Source organism: Glycine max, chromosome 12 (assembly GCF_000004515.6).
Source record: "Glycine max cultivar Williams 82 chromosome 12, Glycine_max_v4.0, whole genome shotgun sequence".
NCBI lineage: Eukaryota > Viridiplantae > Streptophyta > Magnoliopsida > Fabales > Fabaceae > Glycine > Glycine max.
Window position 1 is genome coordinate 38,732,051 of NC_038248.2, and position 13,362 is coordinate 38,745,412.

General features: G+C 27.9%; 1 protein-coding gene across 4 annotated transcripts; it reads left to right on the top strand.

The window, feature by feature from the left end:
- Positions 1-562: 562 nt before the first annotated feature.
- Positions 563-6,840, top strand: LOC106795437 (gibberellin 2-beta-dioxygenase 8). Of its 4 annotated transcripts, none has more exons than XM_041007617.1 (5): positions 563-835; positions 978-1,037; positions 1,625-2,083; positions 4,125-4,446; positions 6,320-6,840. In XM_041007617.1, the coding sequence occupies exons 3-5, from the start codon at positions 1,665-1,667 to the stop codon at positions 6,548-6,550; spliced, it is 972 nt and encodes a 323-aa protein (XP_040863551.1). In that variant the 5' UTR covers positions 563-835; positions 978-1,037; positions 1,625-1,664; the 3' UTR covers positions 6,551-6,840. The 4 variants fall into 4 exon arrangements, with proteins under 4 accessions (XP_040863551.1, XP_040863550.1, XP_014620559.1 ...); XM_041007616.1 differs by having other exon boundaries at positions 1,629-2,083; XM_014765073.2 differs by lacking the exon at positions 978-1,037 and having other exon boundaries at positions 564-835.
- The last annotated feature ends 6,522 nt before the right edge of the window (positions 6,841-13,362 follow it).

Here is a 13,362-nt window from a genome sequence, read left to right on the forward strand (position 1 = left end):
ACTTTTGCAAATTTAATTTGTAAACTGATGTTTGCTAACTTTAATCTAAACATGTACTTAGTCTTTAACAAACGTGAAACTTAATTCGGTCTTTAACAAACGTGAAACTTAGTCTTTCCAATATCTAATGGAAAAGGTATCAATATGTTATTAATCCGAGTGAAACTTAGTTCGATCCTCTTAAATAAAGTTTCGGGATCGAATTTTGTGATTGAAATAAACGTGATTAAAAGGAGAAATTTTATTAAAAGGGATCATTCAAGTTTTCTGGCAAGATTATCCATAGACAAAGTTATTGAACACTTTATACCAATAACATAATTATCACCAAAAAATATATCTAATAAAAGAGGTGCTCACAATTAGTCTCATATGCTTAATTTGGACTAACTAGAAGGATACATGTGAGAAAAATAAAAATAATATAACAATTATATAGTAACAATGTAAAAATTTGACTGGTTGCGCTTACCCTCTCAACGCACGTACGTTTATTCCACATTGCACTTCGCGGCTACAAGTAAGAACTGGTTTCGTATGTTGTAGTTGTGGTTTTGCATGCGTTTGTCCCCTCTTTTTTCTGATGCAATGCTTGGCCGCGTGGTCTCTACTATAGCCATATACTTAATTGTTGTATAGTGCTATTCCAATGATTCTAGATTCAAGATGCATACAAATATGTGGCGCAACCACCAATATCTCATTAAGTAATCTAAACTAACCCATTACTCTTCTTGTTGGTCACAGTTGAATCCCAATCATGATCGTCCCATTTTTCTCATTCCAAAACTAGAAGTTTCTTCAAGCAAGGACTAGTTCACCTTGAGTTTCTTTGGTACGTAGAATTAAATTAAATTAGAATAAATCAAGTCCTTATTATAGCTAGCTACCAAAGGATCCCTCGATCTCTTTCCTTTTACATTTACTTTTTCTATGCTGTGTTTAGTTTTTCACGGATTTCTAGCTTACTATGGTAGGCATTTGAAAGCCGCGAGTAGATCGGTTGAAATTCCATAATCATCTTCAAACAAGCACTGGTGAAACTTTGATCCTGGCATGATTTTTTTTTATTATCTTATATTAGGATGTTTGGATGCTCCTTAAAATTATAGTAACTATATCAAAACAACTATATGTTTATTTCACATTCAACGTGGTTTCATAATTAATTTTGTATCACCTCAGTGTCATCCCAAATATGTTATATGTCTATGAAGCTTTTCATGATAATGGTTGAATTTTTAAATAGATAAAGTGCATATATACTTCCAATCAAATCTTAAGTATATACATAGTTAAAACTCCAGATGTTTGTGTGTCTCATGTATCACAGAAATTAGGGCAACAGTGGTTGCTACTAGCACTAAATATTTGCAACATTTCAGCCCGAGTTTTGCATGAAAGCTTAATCTTCTGTTTGAACCTAGAGAAAGCATTGAGCATAATTAAATGCATGCGTAAACATAGGTATTTTTTAAGAGAAATGATCATCTTTTTTAAAATAAAAAATCCCATTTAAGTTTCATAAAATAAGTTGAACCAATTCCATACTAAAACTTTGCTGATTTTCCTGTCAATGTAATTTGTGGCACACACACCTAATAATTGATTCTTTTTTTTGAAGCTAGCTATTGTAAGATTTTCATACACGTATAGCTCCCAAAATGGCTCATGAACCACCATTCCTCGAGACCTACAAGACCCTTGTGCAAAAACACCAAGGGGATTCAAGGAATGGGTACTCCTCCTGCTCTATAGTGGAGAGATGTGATATACCTTTGATCGACCTTAGCCGGTTAAGTCTTGAGAGAGAAGAATGCATGAGAGAAATTGCAGAAGCTGCAAGAGAATGGGGTTTCTTTCAAGTTGTTAATCATGGAATTTCACATGAGCTTCTGAAGAGCCTGCAAATTGAGCAAAAGAAAGTGTTCTATCAACCATTTGTGAACAAGTCATCAACACAAGCCAAAGCTTACAGGTGGGGGAATCGATTTGCTACCGATCTGAGACAACTGTCATGGTCAGAAGCCTTTCATTTCTATCTGACAGACATCTCAAGGATGGACAAACATGAAACTCTGAGGTAAATACATCTTCAATTTTTCTTTTTCTTTTTGGAACTATATATGTTTGAAAAGTAAAAACATTGGGATGCAACAACTAAATTTTCAAGGAACCAAAATATAAAAAGACAATATAATGGCATGTCACCTCTTAATTTTCACTTTGTTTCTATATTTGTTTATGTATCATCTAATTATTAACATTACTTTATTTAACATTTGATCCCTTATACGTACTGAATTTAGACCATAGCTTTCTTGTTATGGTGTACTATGGCGAATAGATGTTTTAACTTATTATGACTATCAAACAGCACTAGTACAATAGTGGGTGCCTCTGTAACCCAACTCGTGATCATACATCTTCATTTTCTTCACAAGCTTTTAAAGGTAGACAATTCTTGTCACGTCACCCTTTTTTTCTCTTATATTTAATTTACACTTATAAAAAATCAAATTACCTTTAAAAAAAGAAAAAAAAATTGTGTGTGAATAAGACTCTTTTCCGATAGATGTAAAAGTAATGTAACAAGAAGTAATATGTGAGATAATTATAGACTAATAATTCTTTATTTAATCTATTTGGTTGAAAAGAAATATACATATTTTAAAGTACGAGTCAGTTGATTTGATGAATTTCTTGAATCCTCTTAAAATCATATATAGCTTGAATTTAGTTCTCTGCAAAATTAGATGGGAATGCAGGTTTTTTGTATTGGTGTTTCTGTCTTTCTAATGTTAAAGTACTATACCATCCTTGTTTGTCTGATTACAAGAAAATAAATGTCCATAAATTAACGCTTTCTCTGAGCTCATATTTGACAGCAAAAATAGCAACTTGAGATATGAAGAATCAAAAAAATTATTCTAATAGCAATGTTATATTTTTTTTAATTAGATTTTTAATTTCTATTAATTGATCTAACATATATTTTATATAGAAAGTACTAAATGAAAAGTTATATATATTTAATATCCTAAAAATATAAATTACCTTATGTAAAACTATTTTAAATTGATTAAAAAGTATTTAATTAAAATTGTTCTTATTATAATTAGAATATGAATTCACTTCTAGATAGTTCATGCATGTTTCAAATTAATAAATTAAGGTAACAATTTTAATACAATGTTATAAAATTTTGTTTTTTTTTCCTTTCCAGCTACAAGATAATAAATTGATGTAAAAATATTTTAAATTGATTAAAAAGTATTTTAAATTGATTAAAAAAGTATTTAAAATTGTTCTTATTATAATTAGAATATGAATTAACTTCTAGATAGTTCATGCATGTTTCAAATTAATAAATTAAGGTAACAATTTTAATACAATGTTATAAATTACCTTATTTTTTATGTAAAACTATTTTAAATTGATTAAAAAGTATTTAAAATTGTTCTTATTATAATTAGAATATGAATTCACTTCTAGATAGTTCATGCATGTTTCAAATTAATACATTAAGGTAACAATTTTAATACAATGTTATAAACTTTTGTTTTCTTCCCCTTTCCAGCTACAAGACAATAAATTGATGTAACAAATGTATATATTCTTCGGTCAGTAATTGTTAGAGAAGTTTTCAAATGAGCGGTACTATATATGTTTTTGCTACGAAATGAATCGTACTATATATTTAACACACAAAATACACAAATTTAAACAGCTCGTAAAAAGAAAAGAAAAAAAAAAAGGAGGGGCAAAGAAACGTACGTGGAAGGGATAGAAAATTCGAGGGAAAACAAATTAAGAGAGATAAGGCATGCATGCTCGCTTTTCTTTTGGTAAGCAAAAAATTATTAATAAACACCGAAATGGCATGCATGCTTTCGTATGACTTCGTTGTATTACTATGCTTTGTGTGTTTACTTTTTTCTTTTTTTGGTAGACAAATATAATTATATTAAGGTGAGTATAAGTAATTTTCCATATAAATCAGATCAACTAGAACAACAGTTCCAATTTTAAAACATCAAATAGCTAAATAGAAACAATGAGAACAAGACCATGTGTGTTTTACTTAATAACTTATATAATTAGTACTTTTTTTTAAAATTTAGATCAAGTCTTGAAGCTTTTGCAATAAGAATGTTCTCCGTTGCCCAAAGCTTGGCGGAAATACTGGTGTGCAGATTGAATACGAAATCCAACTATTTCCGAGAACATTGCTTGCCAGAAAGTTCTTTCATTCGACTGAATAGATACCCTCCATGCCCTATATCGTCAAAGGTGCATGGCTTGTTGCCTCACAGTGACACTAGTTTTCTTACCATCGTGCATCAAGACCAGGTTGGGGGATTGCAATTGCTGAAAGATGGAAAATGGGTTGGTGTCAAGCCTAATCCACATGCTCTGGTCGTTAATATTGGTGACTTATTTCAGGTGAAATCTCATCATTTATTTTAGAATAATGTTGCTTTTTTTTTTGTACAATATCTTTTTAATTTATTTTAAAAATATTAAATAAAGTAAATATATTTAGTAATTTTTTTTAAAATTTTTATAACAAATATTTAACAGTTTGTTTTTGTTTGATAAATAGAAAGATTAACAAAAAAATGTTAAAGCAGAATTTAAAATTTTATTTTTCAATGTTGGATAAATGACCTCAATAACTTAAGAAGAGAGAGTGAATTAAGTTTCAAAATTTTTCACTAACAAACCTTTAACCCCCTTCTAAATGATAGACTCAGGATGCAGAAGAAGAAACAACAATCAATTTAATAATGTTCTTTAAACATGCAAGACAAAATTGATTGCAATAATATAAATGAGATAAGGAAAGAGAGAAATGCAAACTCAATTTATATTGGTTCGGCCACTTTTCGTGCTTATGTCCAGCCCTCAAGCAACCCACTTGAGATTTTCCACTATCTCTATAAATCCTTTAACTTTGAACACACCTTGAGATCTTTCATCCTTGTGTTCAAAGATTCTCTAAGAGACAATCCGTCTCTTGATTACAATTCTCACAATCCAAGAGACAATCAGTTTCTTGATTACAACTGACTTTCTTTGATATGAACAAAAATATTTCTCTCCTTTAGAGTGGATGATACAAATTAAAGTTCCTAGATGAATTTCTCTCTTTTAGATATGATAATACAATTTAAAGTTCTTGGATGAATTCTCAATAGATTTGCAAGTGTTTGCCCTAGAGTTGTTGAGAGAGCGTTTGACAATTATGTTCTCTTAAAATATCTCTCTCTTACTTTTTGAAGTTAGACACATATATATAAGTTCTTCGTGTCTTTTCAAAATGGTTTGAAGAGATGTGTCTTTTCAAAAAAAATTTCTAAAAAATTTCACTGGTAATCGATTACACAGTTATATTTTAAAGGGTCATGACTTTTCAAATTGAATTTCAAGAGTTCTATTGCTGATAATCAATTATATATCAATGGTAATCGATTACAACTTTTAAATTCTAATTTCAAAACTCTTCTAAAAGTTGATTTTTCAAAATTGTCTTCTGATAATCGATTACCAGAACTTTGATCTCTTGGAAATATTTTTTTAAACAAAAATTTGATCTTGAATTAATCTTGAAACAATACTTATTTGTTGAAACAACTTTATATTAATCTTAAAGCAATACTTAACCTTTGAATGTTTGTTAAAGTAATCTTGAAAATAATCTTGTTTAATTATTCTTTTGACATTATCAAAATCATATATTGATATATTTACATTTAAAATATGCTGAATAACTAAATAACATTTCTTAATTTACTCAAAATTCTTGGTCGGCAGTAGCATATTGGAAAATTATTATTTTCAAAAGGACAATGATTACATAGAGGACGTGCCTTGATAAATGCACAATATGTTTGCGTGCTTTTCATTTTCAATTAGCACTCCGTAATGGCTAAAACCCACCAACTTTTCATCAAATCTCAATGGACAAAAAAGGCTTGAAATTAAATATGATCCCGCGAGTCCAAGGGAAATGATTAGAATAGCTAAAATGCATACGTCAGAAGGTATTAACAATACAATAACATAATTCACGTTGAAGTAAAAAGCACAATTTCTAGCATGCATTAAGTTGCTTTCCATTTACTTTTTTTTTTTTGGGACTCCAATCAAAAAGCAATCACCAGTATCAGTATCGGGAAAATGGCTGACAAAAATATCGTTAAATTAATACCCTCAATAATTTGATTTTTGATATTTCTATTGGTTGACTAAAACAAGTCTTCTCGAATTCTTTCTAAATTAATTAACTTTAATATGTGCTTCCTATAATGTGCAGGCATTGAGCAATGGTGTTTATAAAAGCATAAAACACCGAGTGGTTGCTGCTGAGAAAGTAGAGAGGTTTTCTATGGCATTTTTCTATTGCCCCTCTGAGGAGGCAGTTATAAAAAGTAAAATCAAGCCACTTATGTACAGAAAATTCACTTTGATGGAGTATAGACAACAAACTGAGAAAGATGTCAAGCAAACCGGGGATAAAGTGGGGCTCTCTAGATTTCTTCTGTAGAAGTATATTCGTACTTCTATGTAGACTTTATATTAAGTTCTTAACGTCCGTTTAATCAAGTGTTGATGAATATTTCCTTAAAGGTAATATAAGCGAGTTATTTCATTTGATGTCAACACGAATGAATTTAAATAAGTTTGGATTCAATATTTCTTTTAAATCCTGAGAGTCTCTATCAGTGGACATAGCTCAATGTCCCCCCCTCCCCCCTACTGGTGTATTGTTCTTAATATAATGTATTTATTTATCTGTTTAATTTGGCTTTGTAAGACTTTTGTATTCTATAAGAGCACCCCTTGTACTTTGTTTTTTAAATAATGTTTTGCTTATAAAAAACATTGAGAGTCTCAAACAAAACAAAATATCAACATTATTAATATCTTTTAAACAAATTATTGTTTTTTTTACAAATTTATTTATTTATTTATATAATAAAAATTAAGGGTATGATTGATGACTAGGATATGATACATAAGACAGTTATTCTATCACGTTCCACACAAATAATAATAATAATAATAATAATAATTATAATTATAATTATAAATTCTTATATAATTTTTTAGAATTTTAAATACATAAATAAAAAATAATTTCATAAAACTTAGTTCACATGATATTTTTCTAATTTTTAAAAATTAAAAAATAAATCTAAAGTTTCTTTTTGAAAATATATATACAGAACATTTGTCATTTGAAAATAAATTATATCATATTTTATTATTATTTGGGCCATATCAAATAAAGGATAAACTTAAATACAATAATGATATCTAATTTGTTATTTGGTACACACCAATTATTTGATTGTTTAAAACTTTTGTTCTTATCATGATTTTATACCTTATCCTCCTATCATATATATCTTGACAACCAAACAATTAAGGAGGTGTTAATTATCAATTTCATAGATAATAAAAGAAATAAAAAAGGTAACTTTAGATAATCATTAAACAAGTCAATAAGTAAAAAACATGTCAATATGAAACCTCAAATAAATATTTTATAAATTAGAAAGTCTTAATCATATAATAACTAATACATCCTTAAATAATAATTTTTTTTAATCATATGATTTTTGTTCATAACATTTTTTTCTTCATGTCATAGTAAATACTTATTTTTATCTTTGAATTTGTGAACATTTTCACTTTAGTCCTTAAATAGAGGAAAATAATTCTTGAATTTGTATTCCATCTTTTATTTTGTCCTTGGATGGACGTATGTACATTTTCTAATGTTATTAATTAAGTTGATATGTCATGTTAAGTACCAAACAGTGTAGGTATAAAATAAAGTAAACAAAGATTAAAATGGAGTATATACTGTAAATTGATTCTACATTATCATTCAATCATAAACAATCATTTTATAATAAATTTATTGACTTTTACAATAATCATCTTTAAAATCATACTAAATGTGTTTTTTTTATTGGTTGATAGTGTAAAAGTTTTTACACTAACAATACATAATTATAACTAAATCACATCCTTAATTTAAAATTTTGTAAAAAAAATGTCCTTAATTTAAATTTAAAAATTATAATAATAATTTATAAAAATGGTTTATGCCAACTAAAGTATTTTCTTCGAAACATTTTTTTACAAGATGACTCAACTAAATCTACCCCTTAATTTGATTTAGAAAATAAATATAATGATATCAAATACAATTCCATAAAAGAAGATTGAATAAGATGATATATATGTATAATTTGTAATATGTTCAGCACTATTGTTTGCAAGCATAAATTCAAACAGTATAATAGATAAATAAAAGAAAACATGCATATGAGAAAACAAATAAACGATTAATGATTGTTATTTCCTATCTTTATTATAGATTTTATTTTATGAGAAAAATAAAAATAGTTATGCATTCACCCTATAAAAAGTTTTACATATTCATCCAATTGTAATCCATTATATATAGTAAGTTTATTGACTTTTAAAATAATTATTTTAAATTAATTAAAATAATAATTTATTATTAAATAATAATATAAATGTTAAACAATTTTACACGGTATATAAACATTTAACTGTTGTTTTCTTACCATTTTATATTTTCGTACCTTTGTATCACTATTTTTAAAAGCCGAAACCTAAATATATACTTGTACTAAAGCCCATATAAAAATCGGCCCAATCTAACCCTTCTTCAGTTCCTTCTCCCAAGTGAACAAAGCCCGATTACCGATTACTGATTACTGCATCTGCTTCGTACTAATCTAGGTAGGTATTAAGAAGCCATTTATTTGCTTCAAATCTCGCATAATCACCAACCATTTGCCTATAACAGTATAATAGTTTGCGGGTTAATTTGAATCCTTAAAGGACAAGATTCTTCTCTTCTTTCATTTCGAGTTTGATGTTCTTGTTTTATCTCTTTATTGGTTTCTCCATGACCGAGCTTGAGTAGTTTAATTTCATAGTTTATAGGGATTATATATATATTAATGTTGAAGGATTGATTGTTTTCCCCATTGTTAATGTTTTAAATTCTCAAACTTATTAAAAAATATAGGAGTATATGATACATAAGCTTTCCTTATTTAATTAATCAAGTCAAATTTCAAACTTAAATTTGTTTCGTTTTAAAAGTTAAAATGTAAACTTAATTTGTTTAATTACCTAAAACTCAAATATTTGTCTTTCATATGATAAATATCTTCTTTTTTTATATTTATTATTTGAGAATTTGATAAAAAATAATAACGTAGAGAAAATATAAAAAATTTCAAATTAAAATTAGGTAATGAGAATTGTTTGGATAATAGTATAACTTAATACTTATAATATCGTATTTCTTTAATCCAAAATTAACATGTTTTATTGCATAAAAAAAAACGGTGTTGTTCACAAGTACTTTTAATTTAAAATAGTGTCATTTATAAAATTAAGTGTAATATCAAGTTTGAGCTTATTTATTTTACTACACAAATAAACACTGAGCATTTAAGAAGTTCACAACTCAAATAAGGGTATTTGTTGTGTGGTTTGATTTAATTTTTGATTAAAAAGTCATCTAAAACATACATAAAAGTTATATGTGATTTGATTTGATTCCGTCTGAATAGAATATCGAATTCAAATTAAATCAGTCTTTTATACTTTAGTTTGGATTAATTTTTGCGGTTTTTAATATTTTTAATTTTATCTTTATATGATTTTAAAAATATTTAATTTAACTAACAAAAGAATGATAGTAACACTACCAAACATTCAAAATCTTATTTACACAATATAGGTCAACCGTACCTAATAAGTTCATATACATTTTAAAATTTGATGTGTTTTGACTTCTATAAATTATATGAAGTAAAAAATAGAAACTAATATTATAATCAACACACACAAGTATAGTTAAACTCAAATTACACTTAGAAAGAATTATAACTCAATCATATATATATATTTGTCTTGTACATGAAAAACAAACAAAATATATTACACTAATTAGAATTAGAATGGACTATAATTCAATCTATATATTCAAATAATAAATATAAATATAATGTTATAAAAAAATATTTTTGGTTTGATTCGATTTCACACATGCCAATCACTATCCAAACTAAAATGTTCGATTTATTCAAAAATAAATCCAAACAAATCCAAAATATATTGATTTGCATCAATTTTTAGTTTTTTTTAAACAGTTTTCAATTTAAATTTGAACACCCTATTTCAAATAATTCACACCTTTAGTAGATATTATTTATTCATAATTGTTGTACCATCAATACACTTTTATAAATGAAATGTTCACAATTATATTATGGAATATTTTCCTGCACCGATATTATATTTTATAGGGCTTTGGTACCCTCATTTAAGTGGACATATATAATGGAGACACGTCATTTACTGATCCATGTTATAATGAACTAAATTGTAGAACAATACATTTTGTTAAGGCCAACCTATCAAAAAATAAAATAATATATATATATATATATATATATATATATTATTTTTTAATTAGTAAAATTAATGTTGCATCATTAGTTGATGTGTTTGTAAAATATTTGTCCACATAGAACAGGGTTCCATTGCCCTAAGAGATGTAAGGGCTCGGGAGAGTTGCTCTTATATCAATGCATTTAACCAATTACTATATGACAACTAAAATAGATGATCATAATTCTAATAACAAGAAAAAGTGGTTGTTGTTGGTCAATGTCTAACAACCCTTTAGTGCAAACGTGAATACTGGTGATTGAAGATCATAAGTTATGACAATCATAAGGACATGTTATACATTGCATGGTTTTTTGTGGTTGATAGTGAATCTAACGAACGATTTATAAGGTTGAGCTAGAATTTTACTTACTTATGATTACATAACTAGGAAGGAAGGAGTTAAATCCAACTTGAAACATTGATTCTTTGGCTTTGGTTTCAAGTTGATTATCCTTCCATTGTTCCATTCATGTGATCTCATATTGACAATGTTATTGCACTTGCAATCACCATATACTTCGAAGGTGGTGGCTTTTAGTTTGTGGGCCGAGTAATGGGATCAATGCCAATCTTAACAAGGCTTTTCATTGTTAAACAACAATATCGAAGCAAAGATCCCTATTACCCACAAATCAAAAGTTTTGAAACATATGGTGGTGACCAATCCAAGGACATTGCCGACTTGAAGCCGAAGCCAGATAATTCATGACGTAAGTTAGATCAAGCTCCTTCATTCCCCCAATTCATTAGATTCACTATCAACCAAACATAATATTATAGTGTATAACATATATGCTCTTATGCTTGTTGCATATTATGACCCTTGAATCACCTGTATTGACATTGAGCTTCCTAAAAAGAAAGTTTATTGTCTCAACCAATGTAGAACAATTCATCAACATCAAAAAGTTCACTCTCATATAAGAGTGATGTTAATGTAAAAAAAACTAGTAGTCAAACTCAAGAAAATGTTAGACTATGTGTCAAAATTATAAGATGATGACATTATAATAGTTGTGGAGTAGAGTGTCACTTTTTTTTAATAATTTTTTGTTACTTATAGTCATAATTAATACAAGAAGTGGATTTTCTAAATTCATTCTAATAAATGTAGAAAATAGCTTTCAATACCCAAAACCATTATTATGTCATCATCATACAAATTTGACACAACCCTTCATTTTCTTTTGAGGTTGACTACTTGTTTTCATGACATTACCATTTCAATGTTGATGATTTGCTCTACATTAGTTGAGATAATAAGCTTTCTTGTTAGGAAGCATGCGGATACAGGTGATTAAATGATATGCAATAAGCATAAGAGCGTACACGTTAGAGTGAAGGAGCTTGAACCAACTTGAAACGTGAATTTTCTGGCTTCGACTTCAAATCAAACACTTTATTGAGCCATGTGGTTCATATCGACAACTGCTTAATTAGACTGATCACCACTATAGTTATAGGACTTTGATTTCTGGGTAATAGAATTTATACCCATCCAAATAAGCCTTTTCTTGATGTTTTCGTTCTGGATCCCAGTGTTTATTTTCTTGGGCAAGTGATGCTACGATTATCTGCATTTGTAACATACATAACCAGAGGGAATTAAGTAAAGGAAAACAAAAGAGGCTATCAAAGCATTTTCTTATGAGTTAATTTTTTCATTTATCTCTTTTTTTTTTCATTTCTAAATGGTTTAATAGTGACAGTTGATGAAAATAGCAGGAAATAACCTAGTTTCATATTATTAACCATTCTAACAATAGAAAAATTTCAAAGCAAAAAAAAAAAAAAAAAGCTAACTTGTTTCCAAGGAGAGCATGAAGTTGAGTAGTGGTGGGATCTTCCAGAGTGACAAGCTGAAGTTTCCTTGTTTTATCTCTGATTTGAGGTTGTTAATCTACCTGAGTCTGCAACTCTTTCTACATCTTTATGATGACCTACATACATGTATGCTTGTAACATAAATGAAAATGGGAAAACTCCATTCCTCGAACACGAAGAACACTATAAATAGATTTGAGAAAATAAAATAGATGGTACACAAAAGTTGTTTTACCCGCTTAAGCAGGAACTGAATGCTAGAATTTCCATGGCCATGCTTTTCAACATAAGGTATCCGAAAGTAAAATTTTTAAAAAAACAACACAATTTTATAAAAGAAAAATAATATTTGAAATAAAATGATTAAGTTATAATTAGGATATATAGTTTTTTTATATAAGGATATATAGTATTTAAAAGTATAATTTTTGTTTGTTTGGCTTTTATTATATTTTGTTAATATAATAGTACATTTTTTTAAATAAAAGTATATTCTAAATTTAAATGTATATGTTTAAAAATATACTAGTAAATATGTACATTTTTTATACTCACGTATTTAAGTTAAATATAAGTGTATATATTTTTTATACACATACCATAGCTAATTGTCCTTGTGCTTTGTTGTGTTACTCTCCAATTAGAGTTTGGAGCTGCGGGTTCAAACCCACCTTGAACACTTCGCCAATTTCTAAACCTACCTGTACGTACCTAATACCTAGGAAACCAAAACTATATACGTAGTAATGGTGCAATACGAGGATGTACCCATCATAATAAGAGAATAATTTTATAAAAAAAAATATGTATGCATCTTAAAAAAATAATTAACATGGTAATTTCTTAGGAGCCTGCTGCACCGCGGATTGTACACCTTCTGATCAGCAATCAATGATTTTGGGAACCATTAAATTAACAAGAGGCTCCAAGATGTATAGCACGAACTCCAGATAATGTGACTTCAGAAACAATACTACGAACTTGAATGATTGAGTATGTGTTTGGATTAAAGTTTGCAAA